This window comes from Bombina bombina, chromosome 1, assembly GCF_027579735.1.
Source record: "Bombina bombina isolate aBomBom1 chromosome 1, aBomBom1.pri, whole genome shotgun sequence".
NCBI lineage: Eukaryota > Metazoa > Chordata > Amphibia > Anura > Bombinatoridae > Bombina > Bombina bombina.
The window spans coordinates 854,712,709-854,734,360 of record NC_069499.1 but is presented as its reverse complement, the minus strand read 5'-3'; the positions used below and the strand labels follow the sequence as shown (position 1 = coordinate 854,734,360).

Below are 21,652 nucleotides of genomic sequence, written 5' to 3'. Positions count from 1 at the left end.
ACAAAGGATATCTAAAGAATGAAGCAAATTAGATAATATAAGTAAATTGGAATGTTGTTCAAAATTGTATGATCTATCTGAATCATGAAATATTAAGTTTAATGTTCCTTTAAAGTTGACACTGTTTGTCTTAAACTCCTGCGAGTGCATCCTTTATTCAGGACTATTTGTTGCATGTTTGCACCCAGGAGGCTGACCTTTGGAGGGAGGATTCGTTTATCGGTGTATGGTGTGTGTGTGTGTGTATGTGTATATATATATATATATATATATATATATATATATTTATATATAATTTGTAAAGCCCTTTCCACTCAAATACCCGAAATAAGAATTTTTTTTTATTCATTAAGATTTAATGATGTGTTTTACTGTGTATGTACTGTATATATTTTAAATTCAAATGTTCTTTCACATAGGGGAAATGTTCTATGTATTTCTAAATATTTATTTGTATCTAAACTGCTTGGGACAGGAAAAGGTTTGGATTTTAGAATATTTGCATCTTTTAAATGGGTTGGAGAGGGGATAGGACCAAGTGTAAACACAAAGTTCTTATGCTATTAAAGGGACAGCCTAGTCACATTTTCATTATTCAGATAGGGCATGTAATTTTAAAAGATTTTCAAATTTACATCTATCACCAATTTTGCTTTGTTCTCTTGATATTCTTAGTTGAAAGCTAAACCTAGGAGGTTCATATGCTAATTTTTAAGCCCTTAAAGGCCACCTCTCATCTCAGGGCATTGTGACAGTTTCTTACCACTAGAGGGTGTTAGTTCATGTGTTTCATATAAAAAACACTGTGCTCACGCATGTGGAGTTTCTAGGAGCCAGCACTGATTGGCTAAAATTCAAGTCTGTCAAAAGAACTGAAATAAGGAACAGTTTGCAGAGGCTTAGATACAAGATAATCACAGAGGTAAAACGTGTATTAATATAACTGTGTTGGTTATGCAAAACTAGGGAATGGGTAATAAATGGATTTTCTCCTGTTAAGTGTAGTCAGTCCACGGGTCATCATTACTTATGGGATATTAACTCCTCCCCAACAGGAAGTGCAAGAGGATCACCCAAGCAGAGCTGCTATATAGCTCCTCCCCTCTACGTCACACCCAGTCATTCTCTTGCACCCAACTAATAGATAGGATGTGTGAGAGGACTGTGGTGATTATACTTAGTTTTTATATCTTCAATCAAAAGTTTGTTATTTTAAACAGCACCAGAGTGTGTTGTTTCTTCTCAGGCAGAATTTGAAGAAGAATCTACCTGAGTTTTGTATGATCTTAGCGGATGTAACTAAGATTCATTTTGCTGTTCTCGGCCATTCTGAGGAGTGAGGTAAACTTCAGATCAGGGGACAGCGGGCAGGTTCACCTGCAAAGAGGTATGTTGCAGTATATTATTTTCTAAGGAATGGAATTGACTGAGAAAATACTGCCAATACCGATATAATGTAAGTTCAGCCTTAAATGCAGTAGTAGCAACTGGTATCAGGCTGATATGTATGTATGTTTACACTTAAGTATTTCTGGGGAATGGCACTTCACTGGGAAAATACTGTATGCATATAACTTTTAGCCTAACTTGCAGTGTGAACGACTAGCAGCAGGCTTTTTAATGACATTTCATATAATTAGATTTTAAACGTTTGCTGGCATGTTAAATCGTTTAATTATCTGAGGTACTTGGTGAAAAATTGTTTTGGGCGTTATTTTCCACATGGCTGTCGTTTATTTTAAATTAAAAACAGTTTCACTGAGCTTCCCTCACTGTTGTGTGTGAGTGGGAGGGGCCTATTTTGGCGCTTTTGCTACGCATCAGAAATTCAGTCACAAGTCTGTCTTCTCTCCCTGCATGATCCGGAACGTCTCTACAGAGCTCAGGGGTCTTCAAAACTTATTTTGAGGGAGGTAATCACTCACAGCAGACCTGTGAGATTGTGCTTTGACTGTGATAAAAACGCTTATATTTCAAATGTTATACGTTTTTTCTGATATTAAGGGTTAGTCATCCATTGCTAATGAGTGCAATCCTTTGCTAATTTTATGCTTTTACTGGGAAAAATTTGGTTTTTATAACTAATCCGGTTCATTGTTATTCAACTGTCATAGTTTTTTCTGTGCTTCTTAAAGGCACAGTACGTTTTACATATTACTTGTAAATTTAGTTGAAAGGTATTTCCAAGCTTGCTAGTCTAATTGCTAGTTTGTTAAACATGTCTGACTCAGAGGAATATCTCTGTGCTATATGTGTAAAAGCCAAGGTGGAGCCCAATAGAAACTTATGTACTAATTGCATTGATGCTACTTTAAATAAAAATCAATCTGTACATGTTGAACATCATTCACCAGACAACGAGGGGGAAGTTATGCCGACTAACTTGCCTCACGTGTCAGTACCTGCATCTCCCGCTCGGGAGGTGCGTGATATTGTAACGCCAAGTACATCAGGGCGGCCATTACAAATCACTCTACAGGACATGGCTAATGTTATGACTGAAGTTTTGTCTAAATTGCCAGAACTTAGGGGTAAGCGAGATCACTCTGGGGTGAGAACAGAGTGCGCTGATAATACTAGGGCCATGTCAGATACTGCGTCACAATTTGCAGAACATGAGGACGGAGAGCTTCATTCTGCGGGTGACGGATCTGATCCAAATAGACTGGATTCAGACATTTCAAATTTTAAGTTTAAACTAGAAAACCTCCGTATACTGCTAGGGGAGGTATTAGCGGCTCTGAATGATTGTAACACGGTTGCAATCCCAGAGAAATTATGTAGGCTGGATAGATATTATGCGGTACCGGCGTGTACTGACGTCTTTCCTATACCTAAGAGGCTTACAGAGATTATTACCAAGGAGTGGGATAGGCCCGGTGTACCCTTTTCCCCCCCTCCTATATTTAGAAAAATGTTTCCAATAGACGCCACCACACGGGACTTATGGCAGACGGTCCCTAAGGTGGAGGGAGCAGTTTCTACTCTGGCTAAGCGTACCACTATCCCGGTGGAGGATAGCTGTGCCTTTTCAGATCCAATGGATAAAAAGTTAGAGGGTTACCTTAAGAAAATGTTTGTTCAACAAGGTTTTATATTGCAACCCCTTGCATGTATTGCGCCTGTCACGGCTGCGGCCGCATTTTGGTTCGAGTCTCTGGAAGAGACCCTTGACTCAGCGCCAATAGATGAGATTTCAAACAAGCTTAAAACCCTTAAGCTAGCTAATTCATTTATTTCTGATGCCGTAGTACATTTAACTAAACTTACGGCTAAGAATTCCGGATTCACCATTCAGGCACGCAGAGCACTGTGGCTAAAATCCTGGTCAGCTGATGTTACTTCTAAATCTAAATTACTTAACATACCTTTCAAGGGGCAGACTTTATTCGGGCCCGGTTTGAAAGAAATTATCGCTGATATTACAGGAGGTAAAGGCCATGCCCTGCCTCAAGACAGAGCCAAACCTAGGGCTAGACAGTCTAATTTTCGTGCCTTTCGTAACTTCAAGGCAGGAGCAGCATCAACTTCCTCTGCTCCAAAACAGGAAGGAGCTGTTGCTCGCTACAGACAAGGCTGGAAACCTAACCAGACCTGGAACAAGGGCAAGCAGGCCAGAAAACCTGCTGCTGCCCATAAGACAGCATGAAGTGAGGGCCCCCGATCCGGGAACGGATCTAGTGGGGGGCAGACATTCTCTCTTCGCCCAGGCTTGGGCAAGAGATGTCCAGGATCCCTGGGCGTTAGAGATCATATCTCAGGGATATCTTCTGGACTTCAAAGCCTCTCCCCCAAAAGGGAGATTTCATCTTTCAAGGTTGTCAACAAACCAGATAAAGAAAGAGGCGTTTCTACGCTGTGTACAAGATCTTTTACTAATGGGAGTGATCCATCCGGTTCCGCGGTCGGAACACGGACAAGGGTTTTACTCAAATCTGTTTGTGGTTCCCAAGAAAGAAGGATCCTTCAGACCAATCTTGGATTTAAAGATCCTAAACAAATTCCTAAGAGTTCCATCGTTCAAAATGGAAACTATTCGGACAATCTTACCCATGATCCAAAAGGGTCAGTACATGACCACAGTGGATTTAAAGGATGCCTACCTTCACATACCGATTCACAAAGATCATTACCGGTATCTAAGGTTTGCCTTCCTAGACAGGCATTACCAGTTTGTAGCTCTTCCATTCGGGTTGGCTACGGCTCCAAGAATCTTCACAAAGGTTCTGGGCTCTCTTCTGGCGGTACTAAGACCGCGAGGAATTTCGGTGGCTCCGTACCTAGACGACATTCTGATACAAGCGTCAAGCTTTCAAACTGCCAAGTCTCATACAGAGTTAGTACTGGCATTTCTAAGGTCGCATGGGTGGAAGGTGAACGAAGAGAAGAGTTCTCTCTTACCACTCACAAGAGTTCCCTTCTTGGGGACTCTTATAGATTCTGTAGAAATGAAGATTTACCTGACAGAAGACAGGTTAACAAAGCTTCAAAATGCTTGCCGTGTCCTTCATTCCATTCAACACCCGTCAGTGGCTCAATGCATGGAGGTAATCGGCTTAATGGTAGCGGCAATGGACATAGTACCCTTTGCACACCTGCATCTCAGACCGCTGCAATTGTGCATGCTAAGTCAGTGGAATGGGGATTACTCAGATTTGTCCCCTACTCTGAATCTGGATCAAGAGACCAGAAATTCTCTTCTATGGTGGCTTTCTCGGCCACATCTGTCCAGGGGGATGCCCTTCAGCAGGCCAGACTGGACAATTGTAACAACAGACGCCAGCCTACTAGGTTGGGGCGCTGTCTGGAATTCCCTGAAGGCTCAGGGATCATGGATTCAGGAGGAGAGTCTCCTTCCAATAAACATTCTGGAATTGAGAGCAGTTCTCAATGCCCTTCTGGCTTGGCCTCAGTTAACAACTCGGAGGTTCATCAGGTTTCAGTCGGACAACATCACGACTGTAGCTTACATCAACCATCAAGGAGGGACAAGAAGTTCCCTAGCGATGATGGAAGTATCAAAGATAATTCGCTGGGCAGAGTCTCACTCTTGCCACCTGTCAGCGATCCACATTCCAGGAGTGGAGAACTGGGAGGCGGATTTCCTAAGTCGTCAGACTTTTCATCTGGGGGAGTGGGAACTTCATCCAGAGGTCTTTGCCCAAATACTTAGACGTTGGGGCAAACCAGATATGGATCTCATGGCGTCTCGCCAGAACGCCAAGCTTCCTTGCTACGGGTCCAGGTCCAGGGACCCGGGAGCGGTCCTGGTAGATGCTTTGACAGCACCTTGGACCTTCGGGATCGCTTATGTGTTTCCACCCTTCCCGATGCTTCCTCGTTTGATTGCCAGGATCAAACAGGAGAAAGCATCAGTGATTCTAATAGCGCCTGCGTGGCCACGCAGGACCTGGTATGCAGATCTAGTGGACATGTCATCCTGTCTACCTTGGTCTCTGCCTCTGAGACAGGACCTTCTAATTCAGGGTCCTTTCAAACATCAAAATCTAATTTCTCTGAAGCTGACTGCATGGAAATTGAACGCTTGATTTTATCAAAGCGTGGATTTTCGGAGTCAGTAATCGATACTTTAATACAGGCTAGGAAACCTGTTACCAGGAAGATTTACCATAAGATTTGGTGTAAATACTTACACTGGTGTGAATCCAAGAGTTACTCATGGAGTAAGGTTAGGATTCCTAGGATATTGTCTTTTCTACAAGAGGGTTTAGAAAAGGGTTTATCTGCAAGTTCTTTAAAGGGACAGATCTCAGCTCTGTCCATCCTTTTACACAAACGTCTGTCAGAAGTTCCAGACGTTCAGGCTTTTTGTCAGGCTTTGGCTAGGATTAAGCCTGTGTTTAAAACTGTAGCTCCACCGTGGAGCTTAAACTTAGTTCTTAACGTTTTACAGGGTGTTCCGTTTGAACCCCTTCATTCCATTGATATCAAGTTGTTATCTTGGAAAGTTCTGTTTTTAATGGCTATTTCCTCGGCTCGTAGAGTCTCTGAGTTATCAGCTTTACATTGTGATTCTCCTTATCTGATTTTTCATTCAGATAAGGTAGTTCTGCGTACTAAACTTGGGTTCTTACCTAAGGTAGTTACTAACAAGAATATCAATCAAGAGATCGTTGTTCCATCATTGTGCCCTAACCCTTCTTCAAAGAAGGAACGGCTTCTACACAATCTGGACGTAGTCCGTGCCCTGAAATTTTATTTACAGGCAACTAAAGATTTTCGTCAAACTTCTTCCCTGTTTGTCGTTTATTCTGGACAGAGGAGAGGTCAAAAAGCTTCTGCTACCTCTCTCTCTTTCTGGCTTCGTAGCATAATACGTTTAGCCTATGAGACTGCTGGACAGCAGCCTCCTGAAAGAATTACAGCTCATTCTACTAGAGCTGTGGCTTCCACTTGGGCCTTTAAGAATGAGGCCTCTGCTGATCAGATTTGCAAGGCTGCAACTTGGTCTTCTCTTCATACTTTTTCCAAATTTTACAAATTTGACACTTTTGCTTCTTCGGAGGCTGTTTTTGGGAGAAAGGTTCTTCAGGCAGTGGTTCCTTCCGTATAAAGATCCTGCCTGTCCCTCCCGTCATCCGTGTACTTTAGCTTTGGTATTGGTATCCCATAAGTAATGATGACCCGTGGACTGACTACACTTAACAGGAGAAAACATAATTTATGCTTACCTGATAAATTCCTTTCTCCTGTAGTGTAGTCAGTCCACGGCCCGCCCTGTTTTTTATGGCAGGTCTAAATTTTAAATTATACTCCAGTCACCACTGCACCCTATAGTTTCTCCTTTCTCGTTTGGTTCTCGGTCGAATGACTGGGTGTGACGTAGAGGGGAGGAGCTATATAGCAGCTCTGCTTGGGTGATCCTCTTGCACTTCCTGTTGGGGAGGAGTTAATATCCCATAAGTAATGATGACCCGTGGACTGACTACACTACAGGAGAAAGGAATTTATCAAGTAAGCATAAATTATGTTATCTATCTTTTAAAACAATAAATAATCTGGTGTAGACTGTCCCTTTAAAGTGCCATAAAACATTTTGAGTTATGTGCATATTCTAAAAGAGTCAACTGAGATAAAACAGTGTGTGAAAAAAGTGTAAAAAAGCTTATATATATTTTAATAACAATTCCAAGAATCTGCAAAATTAGTTACACTTTAGTGTTCCCAAGTGAAGTTTGCTCCACCCCCCCCCCCCTTTTCAGTGTCTTACTCCAAACCCTAAGATATCATGTAACAAAGTGTGCACATGAGGATAATTATCTATGCAAGTAAGAGGGGTGGGGGGGTTGAGGAGGGGCATCAGATACAGCTATTGTTTGTTGCCAAGGGGCTAGTTTGTTTCCATGGAGATAATATCACATGCTTTTTAAAAGCTTCAGCATTATACTGTGCACTGCTTTAGTCATGTGTCATGTGACTGTGCAACCTACCAAATGTGCACAAGTGCATTCCATATATGGAAATGTCCACGGGGGAGATTGCAGCAAACAAAACTATGCCTTAATTAAAGGGGTTAATGAGGGTTAAAAACTGAACCATTTTGAATGTAAGCTTTGTCTGCATTATATATTTAGAAACTTATGTTAGTTCATACTGTTTTATGTCCCTTTAAGGCAATATTTACATGTCATAATAAAGCTTATACATGCAACCTAAAGGTAGTTTTATATTATTTCTAATATATATATATATATATATATATATATATATATATATATATATATATATATATATATATATATATATACATACAGTACCATCAGAAACTGTATTTTTCATAATTTCATTTAAAAAAAAATATTAATTAAAAAGTTTCGATTTCCGAATAAGTTTGGATTTTTGAATTTCGGATTTGATAATATGTACCTGTGTTCATATAGATATATAAGTAGATATATATTTAAGAAAAAAAACTATATATATATATATATATATATGAACATTGTAAAATATTTATTACTCAATTCGGGTTAGAGCTGTAGGTTGAACGCAGTCGGGTTAGTGAAAGTAAATTGGAAAGTTAAACAACTTTCCAATTTACTTCCATTAACAAAATGTGCTCAGTTGTTTTATATTTACACTTTTTGAGTCACCAGCTCCTACTGAGCATGTGCAAGAATTCACAGAATATATGTAATGTATATGCATTTGTGATTGGCTGATGGCTGTCACATAAAACAGGAGGAGTGGTAATAGACATAAGTTTAAAATTTGTCAGAAATAAAAAAGTACTACTCATTTGAAGTTCCGACTAAGTGCTATTGCATTGTCTTTTTATTATGCATTTGTTTATTATGCAAATCTACTGTATTTATTGGTCCTTTAAGTTTGTGCTCTCCATTAAAGTCTATGGGGAGAAGAGTGTTTGCAATATCTGAAGTCCTACAGTTAGCACACGTCGGGTTTTGCTTGTGCGCTAGCTTTTTACTTTCAACTTGTAATACGCACACTTTCCCAAGTATGTTACAGGCTTACTTTCAGCAGTATTAGTGCTCAAGCGTGAGCTCTAATTTCCCCTCAACTTGAATCAGCCAATCAGATTCAAGTTCAATCCGATTGGCTGAACCAATCAGCCAATCGGATTGAACTTGAATCTGATTGGCTGATTCAATCAGCCAATCAGATTTTTCTACCTTAATTCCGATTGGCTGATAGAATCCTATCAGCCAATCGGAATTCGACGGACGCCATCTTGGATGACGTCATTTAAAGGAACCTTATTCGTCGGGAAGTCGTCGTGCCGGATGGATGCTCCGCGGCGGAGGAGCGAAGAAAGAAGATTGAAGATGCCGATTTGCTTGAAGACATCGCCGATGGAAGAAGAATCTCTGCCGCTTGCTTCAAGACATCGCCCGGATGGAAGAAGACTTCACTGCCGCTTGCTGGAAGACATCGCCCGGATCGGATGAGGAGTTCGGCCCGGCTGGGTGAATACAAGGTAGGGAGATCTTCAGGGGGGTAGTGTTAGGTTTATTTAAGGGGGGTTTGGGTTAGATTAGGGGTATGTGGGTGGTGGGTTGTAATGTTGGGGGGTGGTATTGTGTTTTTTTTTGCAGGCAAAAGAGCAGTTTTCTTTGGGGCATGCCCCCACAAAAGGCCCTTTTAAGGGCTGGTAAGGTAAAAGAGCTTTGAACTTTTTTTAATTTAGAATAGGGTAGGGAATTTTTTTATTTTGGGGGGCTTTATTATTTTATTAGGGGGCTTAGAATAGGTGTAATTAGCTTAAAAATCTTGTAATCTTTTTTTTATTTTTTGTAATTTAGTGTTTGTTTGTTTTTGTAATTTAGTTTAGTTTATTTAATTGTATTTTTAGATAGATATTTGTAGTTTATTTAATTTATTGATAGTGTAGGTGTATTTGTAACTTAGGTTAGGATTTATTTTACAGGTAATTGGGTAATTATTTTAACTAGGTAGCTATTAAATAGTTAATAACTATTTAATAGCTATTATACCTAGTTAAAATAATTAACAATTTACCTGTAAAATAAATATAAACCCTAACATAGCTATAATGTAATTATTAATTATATTGTAGCTATCTTAGGATTTATTTTATAGGTAAGTATTTAGATTTAAATAGGAATATTTTAATTAATAATATTAATATTAGATTTATTTTAATAAGAGTTTAGTTAGGGATGTTAGAGTTAGATAGGGTTATTATACTTTATATATATATATAATATAATAACGATATTAACTATATTAACCCTAATATAATTAGGGTTAATATAGTCAATATATATAATATAATAACTATATTAACTATATTAACCCTAATATAATTAGGGTTAATATAGTTAATATAGGTGGCGGCGGTGTAGGGGGATTAGATTAGGGGTTAATACATTTATTATAGGTGGCCGCGGTGTAGGGGGATGTAGATTGTAGGCAAAAGAGCAGTTTACTTTGTGACAAAGCCCCTCCAAAAGCCCTTTTAAGGGCTGGCAAAAGAGCTGAATTCTTTGGGGCATGCCCCGCAAAAAGCCCTTTTAAGGGCTGGCAAAAGAGCTGTTACTTTGGGGCAATGCCAAGCAAAAAGCCCTTTTCAGGGCTATTTGTAGGGTTAGACTTAGGTTTAGTGGTAGGGATAGTTTAGTATTTCAGGGGTTAAATAATTTAATATAGCTGGCGGCGGTATAGGGGGATTAGATTAGGGGTTAATAATTTTACAATAGATAGCGGCGGGGTAGGGGCTCACTTTAGGGGGTAGGTAAGGTAGATGGCGGCGGTGTTAGGGGCTCACTTTAGGGGGGTTATAGATTTAATATAGCTGGCGGCGGTTTAGGGGTTAATAATTGTATTAGGTTGCGGCGGGCTCCGGGAGCGGCGGTTTAGGGGTTAATACATATTTTATTGTTAGGATAGTGAGGGGGGATAGCGGATAGAGGGTTAGACGTGTCGGGCTATGTTAGGGAGGCGTGTTAGACTTGTCGGGCTATGTTAGGGAGGCGTGTTAGACAGTGCGGGTGATTTAGACTTTAGTCAGGTTTTGTAGGCGCCGGCAGTTTCTAACGTGCCGTAAGTCACTGGCGACGCCAGAAATTTGTACTTGCGCAGATTTCTGGACATCGCTGGTTTATCAGACTTACGGCACTTTAGCATCTGACGGCGCAGTATATGGGATAGCTTGAGTTGCGAGCTGAAACTGCGGGCTACGCGGGTTCCCTTGCTTGCGCTGCAAACTACGATCTATATCGGATCGCGCCCTTGGGTTCAGTGTCCCTTTAAGCAACTTTCCAATTTACTTCTACCATCTAATTTGCTTTATTCTCTTATTAGCCTTTGTTGAAAAACATACCTAAGTAAGCTTGGGAGCAGCAATGCAATACTGCTAGCTAGCTGCTGATTGGTGATTTCACATATATGCCTCTTGTGATTGGCTCACCTGATGTGCTCAGTTGACAAAAAGATCTTAGTTGAAGCACTTGAAAGTGATGCAGCTTAGCTGTAAAAAAAATCACCTGAACATCTCTATGTAAAAAAGGGACATATTTACCTATAAATTTTCCAAGTATTCATGCCCCTTTGTAACTGAACTTTAAGCAGCCAGTCAGGATACTAGTCTCAGGACTTGCATCTGGCATGTGCAGGCCCAGTAATGTTATTTACCTATTCAGTTCAACAAAGTTTACTATGAAATCTCATGAGATTTCAGTTAAACTTCATGAGATCAAAGCAACGTTTGCACTGCTGATGTTGATTGGCTATTGTTTTTTTTTTCCGATTTGCAGCTGAAGTATAACTGTTAGTATGTAGAGTATAGTAGTGCGCTAGATCAAATGATATCAAACTCCTCACAATAAACAACTCCTTCCAATTGTTTAAAAAAGAATTATTGCACAGACAAAAAGAAGTGAGGAAGCTAGCCAGCTAAAGATATCAAGTCTACTTGTAAAATTGAAAAAAATAAAATATAATATTTATTAAAAGCTAAATAGCTAATATCTCAGTATCTTCATAAAAAGAGGGACGTCTCCCTTAAATGTTTAATTTAAATATACAATGAATCAATTGCAATATATATATTTTTTTATAGTATCAAGTACACATAAGTAAACAAGTATCAACTGCACAGATACTACTCAGTAGTTATTAGTTTCCAATAAGGGTTCAGAGGCGCCAAAAAATATATCTCTGTTTCATACCAAAGTCTTACTTTTGCCGTTTAGCATATACCACCAAATGATCGTGTGCTATATTAGATTATGCAGTTCTCAGAAAGCAGCAGGTCCCCACAACGATAAGTTGAAGGATGGCAAAGAGTATACCTCCAAAACAAAAACAACTCAATTCCTCTTAGACACAGTATTTGACACAGTCTTTGTGAGATTAATGGTACCTGTACTCTGTTTGCTCTCAAGATGATTCCGGGTGTGTATTACACTCCAGTCTCCTTCAGAGATTCACTTGTTGCTCTCTCAGCGGATCTTGCAATCTTGAGTTCACCCCACGTGACCGATAGCACCTGACGTCACGGGTGACACTCACGGATCGTATTGTTTCTGCAGATAAAGTTTAGCTGTTTGCTGATACAAACTGTGATGTACAGCGGTACCCCTTCGCTCCTGCACTTAGTGCCTTGCACGCAGGAAAGGACATGGCTGTTGCTTAAGTATAGTAGAAGAACAAATGTTAAACAAATTAACCTGGGTTAAAAAACAGTTCTGAAGATAGAGGTTAAAAACAAATATTGTGCTCTCACACAACACTGGTTGCCACTGATTCTACGCGTTTCGCCCTTATCAGGGCTTTAACTCACAATTGCAAGATCCACTGAGAGAGCAACAAGTCAATCTCTTAAGGAGACTGGAGTGTAATACACTCCCAGAATCATCTTGGGAGCAAAAGGAGTACAGGTACCATTAATCTCACAAAGACTGTGTCAAATACTGTGTCTAAGAGGAATTGAGTGGTTTTTGTTTTGGAGGTATACTCTTTGCCATCCTTCAATTTATCGTTGTGGGGTCCTGCTGCTTTCTGAGAACTGCATAATCTGATATAGCACACGATCATTTGGTGGTATATGCTAAACGGCAAAAGTAAGACTTTGGTCTCACGCAGAGATATATTTTTTGGCACCTCTGAACCCTTATTGGAAACTAATAACTACTGAGTAGTATCTGTGCAGTTGATACTTGTTTACTTATGTGTACTTGATACTATAAAAAAATTTTTATATTGCAATTGATTCATTGTATAATCAAATTAAACATTTAAGGGAGACGTCCCTCTTTTTATGAAGATACTGAGATACTAACTATTTAGCTTTTAATAAATATTATATTTTATTTTTTCACTTTTACAAGTAGACATTATATCTTTAGCTGGCTAGCGCCCTCACTTCTTTTGGTCTGTGAAGTATAACTTTTACCAGAGCTCTTACTCTGGTGAGCTGAAGACATTTTGAGGTAAAATATCTTCCTTTTTTCACATAGAGATGTTCTGGTGATATTTTTTGTCAGCTTTTTACAGTTATGCTGCAACACTTTCAAGTGATTTAGCATATGTGTATTATGTCTCTTTAACAGAATATATTTATAGTCTATGTGAAACGTTCCTTCTCATTATATAGTTCCTTTTCTGTACAAAGTGACAGACCAAGTTTATTTAGGTGCTAAGAACCTAGAGCAGAGAAATACAACTGACTGAATGTATGTTTTTTTTTGCCATAGGTCATGCAGCAGAAATCCCTCACAAGCTATTGCTGGGTGGCTGAAAGAAATGTTTAATATTTTCTGTGAACACATAACATCCGATGGAGCTGACAGTCAGTCTTGCAAAGGTACTGAAAGCTATAAATAGCATGACTTCACCTTTACTTTATTACTGTTTAAATCTATGGCTGCCTTCCTGAACAGCCTAGGTATTTTAATAGTGATTTAAAACTATTTTTGATTAGGTATTTATTATATGTATGTTTTTACACTGCATGCGTTTTACGTTTTAAGTTCTTAATTGAAGGCAGCAGGTATTATTAAAATTAGTATAATTGAAGTCAAGATTAACTTTTCATGATTTATAACTTATAAAATATTATCAAATTGGTCTTTTTGGTTGAAACTTGGTCCATTTCCAAGAGTATACTGAAGTAGGTTCAATAATGTACATATGGCTTGAGTGCAGCAGTTATACAAACAACCTATAGAGGGAACTTTAATGTACAGTAGCGTTAGTCACTCTGTGGTAAGACTCTATGGTGAACTAAGCTAGAGCTGTATAGCAGTGTCCTACAAGAAACCTGTAGTGCAGGAACTTCAGCCACTAAATGATACACCTGGTAGCTGTGTAGCTAGAAGCACTGTTTAATAAAGATGACTGAAAACAAAGTGAAAGTACATCTAACTTTGCACAGTGTGCGCGCAGTAATAAAGGCAGAGCTATGGTTGTGTGGTCCCTCGTTACTGTCTGCTTCTGCTAAAGCTCCCTCTACTGGTTGCTATTTATAAAATTACAACACACTTCTGCCATTTTTCAAAATGTATACTTATATGAATCCTGAAAGTTTTTTTATTTTGATTTCCATATTCCCTTAAACGGACATGAAACCCAAAGTATTTATTTCATGATTCAGATAGAACATAACAATTTTAAACAATGTTCCAATTTACTTTAATTATCTTTTATTATCTAATTTGCTTTATTTTCTTGGTATCCTTTGTGGAAGGAGCAGCAACACACTACTGGGAGCTTGCTGAACACATCACACTTGTGAGCCAATGACAAGAAGCAAATATGTACAGTCATCTATCAGCAGTTTGTTTCGAGCAGTGCATTGCTGCTCCTGAGCCTACCTTATTATGCTTTTCGACAAAGGACACCAAAAGAACGTATAAAAGTAAAATAGTAAACTGGAAAGTTGTTTAAAACTGCATGCTCTATATGAACCATGAATCTTTAATTTTGACTTTACTGGCTCTTTAAGATACACCACCTATTTTTTTAATAATATACTGATTTAATCTTTTAAATAGTTTTCATTGTAGATAAAGATTGTGTCCATTTGTAAACAGGTCAGCACTGGAAAGTAAAGAATGATAGATATCAATATGGCTGCACCCATGACTAGAGGGAGGTGATAATACTATGCTTATAAAATGTATTTAGTGTTTAACCATGATCATATCTTTTTTGCGCTATGTTAAATGCAGGCTGCGGGCGTACAACATCTTCTCACTGCAATCACAGGAGGACAGGTTTCTGTCCATAATGTAATAAATAGAGCTCAAAGTATGAAAATATAATACACCTCATCCATCTATAACCAAAATGTCACAATATATCACACCACTAGGTTGTCCATCCCAAATATTGCATGTGACACTCAAAACATATGTATATGAAGGATGGACCTGGACCTCTTTGTGTGGAAACACTTCTGTTGCTGACTCTTCATTTGTAAAATATACTCAACACTCAGCCGTCGCGTCATAACCCACTTGCCATAAGGTTAACAAACACATAATCCACAGTCACGTGAATGCAGAATCCCGGAACAGCAATTCAATGAAACAGTGTAAAAGGCAATATCAGCTGGGAACACTATCCAAAGCAAAACTCATTCGCCAGCAGAAAACACAGCTTTTACTGTCCATGATTTAAAACAAAGGGGAGTTCACGGTTTCAAAAGACTTGTCAGATTGGAAGCTTTTAAATTATGGACAATAACACCCATGTTTTATTCAGCTGCTGATGTATTCTTTTTGCTTTTAATGTATTCTGAATCCTGCTTGCATGTACACTATACGGCCAAAAGTATGTGGATACCCCTACTAACTATTGGGTTCAGGTGTGTCAGCCACACACATTGCTAACAGGTGCATACAATCCAACAAATAACCATGATATCTCCATAGATAAACATTGGCAGTACAATGGGTCGTACTGAAGAGCACAGTTACTTTAAATGTGGCACTGTCATAGAATGACACCTTTCTGCCCTGCTAGATCTGCCGTTAAGTATTATTATCGTGAAGTGGAAGCATCTAGGAACAACCCTGCCACAAAGTGGTAGACCACACAAATTTACAGAGCAGGGCCACCGAGTTCTGAATTACTCTTTACAGGGTTCCAAACTGCCTCTCAAAGCAATGTCAGCACAATAACTGCTTAGAGAGCTTCATAAAATAGCTTTCCATGGCCGAGCAGCTGTACACAAGCCTCACATCAACATGTGTAATGTAAAGTGTTGGCTGCAGTGGTGTAGTAGTGCAGTGGACTCTGGATCAGTGGAAATATGTTCTCTGGAGTGATGAATCACGCTTCACTATCTGGCAGTCTGGTAGATGAATATGTGTGTTGCGTAACTTGAGTGTTCTACACAGAGCCCTGACTTCAACCCCACTGTACACCTTTGGGATCAAGTGTAACACTGATTGCAAGCCAGACCTTCTAGTCTAACATCAGTGCCTGACCTCACATATTCCCACAGACACACTCCACAATCTTGTTGAAAGCATTCTCAGAAGAAATGTGGCTTTTATAGCTGCAAAAGGGGAAGGGGGCTCCATATTAATGACCATAGTTTTGGAATGGGTTGTCCAACAAGCTCATATAGATGTCATAGTCAAGTGTCCACATACTTTTGGCCATATAGTGTATTTTGTGTACAGTGGTGTGTGAACAAGCTAATTTCTTGAAAATTACAGGAAAAAAATAATCTTAGCTCTAGTGGCAACTTAAAGCTCAACTTGAGAGAAATATATCACACATGCAGACTTTAATTTCACAATCAACTGAAGATGATATTGTTTTATTAAAAAATGCATTATAAATACCTTGCATGGATTGCGCAAAGCAGGAGATGTTACTTTTTAAAATGATAACCAGTTTTAAGGAACGTAAAACACCATTAAAAATACAGTCTAATTTTCTTTTCTTATTTTCTTGTTTATTTTCTTTTTCCAGACCTTGCTGCCAAATATTTCAGGATTGCAGAGATGTTGTATTATAAAGCCCTGGAATCCATTATTGAACAAGAGAAAAAACGCCTGGGAGACGTGGATTTATCTGTGAGTTAAAGTGAGTTCCAGAGCAGCAACGCACCACTGGGAGATAGCTGAACACATCTTGCGAGCCAATGACAAGTGGCATATTTTTATATATATATATATATATATATATATATATATATATATATATATATATATATATATATATATATATATATATATATATATATATATACTGTATGTATATATATATATATATATATATATATATGTAACCAACTAGCTACCGGTAGTGCATTTCTGCTCTTGAGCCTACTTAGGAAATAAAAGTAAACTTAAAATGACATGAACTATCTAAATCATAAATGTTCATTTTAGACTTTCATGTCCCTTTAAATTGTGCCTCTTCTTTTGTTACATAGTATATTTTACAAATTCCTTTAAAACACTTCATCAGCCTTATATATGGTGCTTTATTTGTGTATTTATGTATGTATTTATTGTGCAGATGGTTCTTGAGCAAGAGGTTTTTCATAAGTCCCTGTTGTCTTGCTGCCTTGAAATCACCATCTTTTCCTACAAGCCACATGGGAACTTCCCTCAGATTATTCAAATGTTTGACCTAGCACCTTATCATTTTTATAAGGTAAGTACACCATTGTGGAGTTTTGACTAATTTATTGTTACTACAAAAGTAGGTGTGTGCTCAAATATATGTTCACTCATTCTCTGAATGTTCAGAATCTGAGGTTTTTCTTTAAAGGGACATAATAACACTTAGAGATTGCAATATAAAATGCTTAATTATTCACAGAAACAAAAGGATTTTCCTGTAGTTTAACTATGGAAATTGTGGGTTTTCCATTTATGAGAACTGGAAGTGCATGATGCAAATTTTACATATCTAACCCTGCTACATAATTGTCCCTTACTGTCTTCTGCAGTATTGTTTCTCAACCACAGTCCTCAAGTACCCCCAACAGGTCAGGTTTTCATTATAGCAGAACCAGTGCACAGGTGAAGTAATCAGCTGATGGGTGAGATTAGGTGAGTAACCATGGTTACTGATCAACAGATTACTTAACCTGTGTACTGGTTCAGCTATAATGAAAACCTGGTCTGTTGGGGGTAATTGAGGACCACTGTTGAGAAACACTGTTCTATAGGAGGAATTAGAAAAGATACTGGAAAACAATTGGTTTTGCTAACAAAATGATAGTGGCAAACAAAGCATTGCATTCTCCATTAACAAGTCCGTATTGACTCCTCCAAATAAGGCAAAAAGTAGGTGAAGTTTAGCTAATAAAAAAACAATTGCAGCAAAAAGAGTGCTACTCTATTCACAAAACAATCACACTGTACAAGGTGTTTTCATGTCCCTTTAAATAGACCTAATAATGGAATAATAAAATGCACTATTTGGTTACAATGTTTTTAATTGAATCCTTACTAGCTGATATTAACCAAAGATACAGTACATTATAAAGTCATTTAATTAAACATACTAGGGCTGGACACTCTCTGGTTAGTGGAAGACAATGCTATTAGAACAGTTCCTTAGTAGGATTTATATTCGTCATGCTATGCAGTTAAGGTTACACCAAAGCTACTCCATAAAAAGTTTACTAAATCCTAAAAACTAATCATTTTGGTGATTCCACATTAGAGAGAAAGGGCTTATGAGAATATAACTTTCTAAAAAAAAAAATCAAAACATATTTTTATTTAATATCTCATATTAGAGGGGATGCTGCCATTTCAGATCCCTCTAAGATTGAAGTGATCACCTCACTAGCCTCCATAAAATTTAGACTGAGGAGAAAGGGTTCTCTCACTCTGTTTGTATCTGCCCTGTATGAGCTGGAGAAACAAAGGACCCCTCATTTGAAACAGGAGATAGCCCTTTTTTTTAGTAAGGGATACTGTTGCCCTCTAAGATGCATATGTTCAGCATGATATGATGATGATCACCTACCTAAGTGGACATTGTGGAAATTTTCTATGGAAGTGGCTATTTTAGAGCCCCTATATTCCTCTCTCATTTACTTAGAAGAGAATTGCAATTTCTTTTACAAAGATATGACGAGTCCACGGATTTCATCCTTACTTGTGGGATATTAACCTCCTGCTAACAGGAAATGGCAAAGAGCACCAAAGCAGAGCTGTATATATAGCCCCTCCCTTCCTCTCCACCCCCAGTCATTCTCTTTGCCTGTGTTATACTAGGAAGACATGGTAAAGTGAGGTGTTAGTTTCTTCAATCAAGAAGTTTTTTATTTTAAATGGTACCGGTGCGTACTATTTTCCTCAGGGGGATATGGAAGAAGATTTCTGCCCTGAGGTTTGATGATCTTAGCATTTGTAACTAAGATCCACACTGGTTCCCATAAGACTTCTGAAGGTAACCATGAGACATCTTCAGTGTGGAGACCGGTTTCATGCTACATGCAGCATTAAGGTATATGCAGCCTTTTTTTCTGAGGAGACTTGGTGTATCAGAACTGGCTGGCATTATTTCCCTGTATGGGGATGGGGTAAGCAGTAAAACCTATTTTAAAAAGAGGGGTGTTACTGGAGTCCCTATATTATATTTATCATTAGTTGATATTTGGGCATTATGTGATATGGGAGACAATGTTAAAAACTATGTTTTTTATTTTTGGCACTTAAAACTTATTGGTTTTATACTTGAGGGTTGTAATTGTGTGTGTATTTCTCCTGTTAAGTGTAGTCAGTCCACGGGTCATCCATTACTTATGGGATATTAACTCCTCCCCAACAGGAAGTGCAAGAGGATCACCCAAGCAGAGCTGCTATATAGCTCCTCCCCTCTACGTCACACCCAGTCATTCTCTTGCACCCAACTAATAGATAGGATGTGTGAGAGGACTGTGGTTATTAAACTTAGTTTTTATATCTTCAATCAAAAGTTTGTTATTTTAAACGGCACCGGAGTGTGTTGTTTTTTTCTCAGGCAGCATTTGAAGAAGAATCTACCTGAGTTTTGTGTATGATCTTAGCGGACGTAACTAAGATCCATTTGCTGTTCTCGGCCATTCTGAGGAGTGAGGTAACTTCAGAACAGGGGACAGCGGGCAGGTTCACCTGCAAAGAGGTATGTTGCAGTATATTATTTTCTAAGGAATGGAATTGACTGAGAAAATACTGCTAATACCGATATAATGTAAGTACAGCCTTAAATGCAGTAGTAGCAACTGGTATCAGGCTGATATGTATGTATGTTTACACTTAAGTATTTCTGGGGAATGGCACTTCACTGGGAAAATACTGTATGCATATAACTTTTAGCCTAACTTGCAGTGTGAGCGACTAGCAGCAGGCTTTTAATGACATTTCATAAATTAGATTTTAAACGTTTGCTGGCATGTTAAATCGTTTAATTATCTGAGGTACTTGGTGAAAAATTGTTTTGGGCGTTATTTTCCACATGGCTGTCGTTTGTTTTGAATTAAAACAGTTTACTGAGCTTCCCTCACTGTTGTATTGTGAGTGGGAGGGGCCTATTTTGTCGCTTTTACTACGCATTAGAAATTCAGTCACAGTCTGCCTTCTTCTCCCTGCATGATCCAGGACGTCTCTACAGAGCTCAGGGGTCTTCAAAACTAGTTTTGAGGGAGGTAATCACTCACAGCAGACCTGTGAGACTGTGCTTTGACTGTGATAAAAACGCTTATATTTTCAATTGTTATCCGTTTTTCTGATATTAAGGGTTAATCATCCATTGCTAATGAGTGCAATCCTTTGCTAAATTTATGCATTTACTGTGAAAATTTGGTTTCTATAACTAATCCGGTTCATTGTTATTCAACTGTGACAGTTTTTGTGTGCTTCTTAAAGGCACAGTAACGTTTTGCATATTGCTTGTAAATTCAGTTGAAAAGTATTTCCAAGCTTGCTAGTCTAATTGCTAGTTTGTTTAAACATGTCTGACACAGAGGAATCTCTTTGTGCAATATGTTCAAAAGCCAAGGTGGAGCCCAATAGAAATTTATGTACTAATTGCATTGATGCTACTTTAAATAAAAGCCAATCTGTACATGTTAAGCAACATTCACCAGACAACGAGGGGGAAGTTATGCCGACTAACTTGCCTCACGTGTCAGTACCTGCATCTCCCGCTCAGGAGGTGCGTGATATTGTAACGCCAAGTACATCAGGGCTGCCATTACAAATCACTTTACAAGACATGGCTAATGTTATGACTGAAGTTTTGTCTAAATTGCCAGAACTTAGGGGTAAACGAGATCACTCTGGGGTGAGAACAGAGTGCGCTGATAATGCTAGGGCCATGTCTGATACTGCGTCACAATTTGCAGAACATGAGGACGGAGAGCTTCATTCTGCGGGTGACGGATCTGATCCAAATAAACTGGATTCAGACATTTCAAATTTTAAATTTAAGCTGGAAAACCTCTGTGTATTACTAGGGGAGGTGTTAGCGGCTCTGAATGATTGTAACACAGTTGCAATCCCAGAGAAAATGTGTAGGTTGGATAAATATTTTGCGGTACCGACGAGTACTGACGTTTTTCCTATACCTAAGAGACTTACTGAAATTGTTACTAAGGAGTGGGATAGACCCGGTGTGCCTTTCTCACCCCCTCCTATATTCAGAAAAAAATGTTTCCAATAGACGCCACCACACGGGACTTATGGCAAACGGTCGGTCCCTAAGGTGGAGGGAGCAGTTTCTACTTTAGCTAAGCGTACCACTATCCCGGTGGAGGATAGCTGTGCCTTTTCAGATCCAATGGATAAAAAGTTAGAGGGTTACCTTAAGAAAATGTTTGTTCAACAAGGTTTTATATTGCAACCCCTTGCATGCATTGCGCCTGTCACGGCTGCGGCAGCATTTTGGTTTGAGTCTCTGGAAGAGACCCTTGACTCAGCTCCATTAGATGAGATTACACACAAGCTTAAAACCCTTAAGCTAGCTAATTCATTTATTTCTGATGCCGTAGTACATTTAACTAAACTTACGGCTAAGAATTCCGGATTCGCCATTCAGGCGCGCAGAGCGCTGTGGCTAAAATCCTGGTCAGCTGATGTAACTTCTAAATCTAAATTGCTTAACATACCTTTCAAGGGGCAGACATTATTCGGGCCCGGTTTGAAAGAAATTATCGCTGATATTACGGGAGGTAAAGGCCATGCCC

General features: G+C 38.8%; 1 protein-coding gene across 4 annotated transcripts in view; it reads left to right on the top strand.

The window, feature by feature from the left end:
* Positions 1–21,652, top strand: part of RBL2 (RB transcriptional corepressor like 2) — a 194,340-nt gene that overhangs the window by 87,544 nt on the left and 85,144 nt on the right. For all 4 annotated transcript variants that reach the window (XM_053699499.1, XM_053699498.1, XM_053699497.1 and 1 more), the window contains 3 exons: positions 13,200–13,309; positions 16,432–16,535; positions 16,984–17,121. In XM_053699499.1, coding sequence (XP_053555474.1) covers positions 13,200–13,309; positions 16,432–16,535; positions 16,984–17,121 — 352 coding nt within the window. The remainder of the gene's footprint in view (positions 1–13,199; positions 13,310–16,431; positions 16,536–16,983; positions 17,122–21,652) is intronic.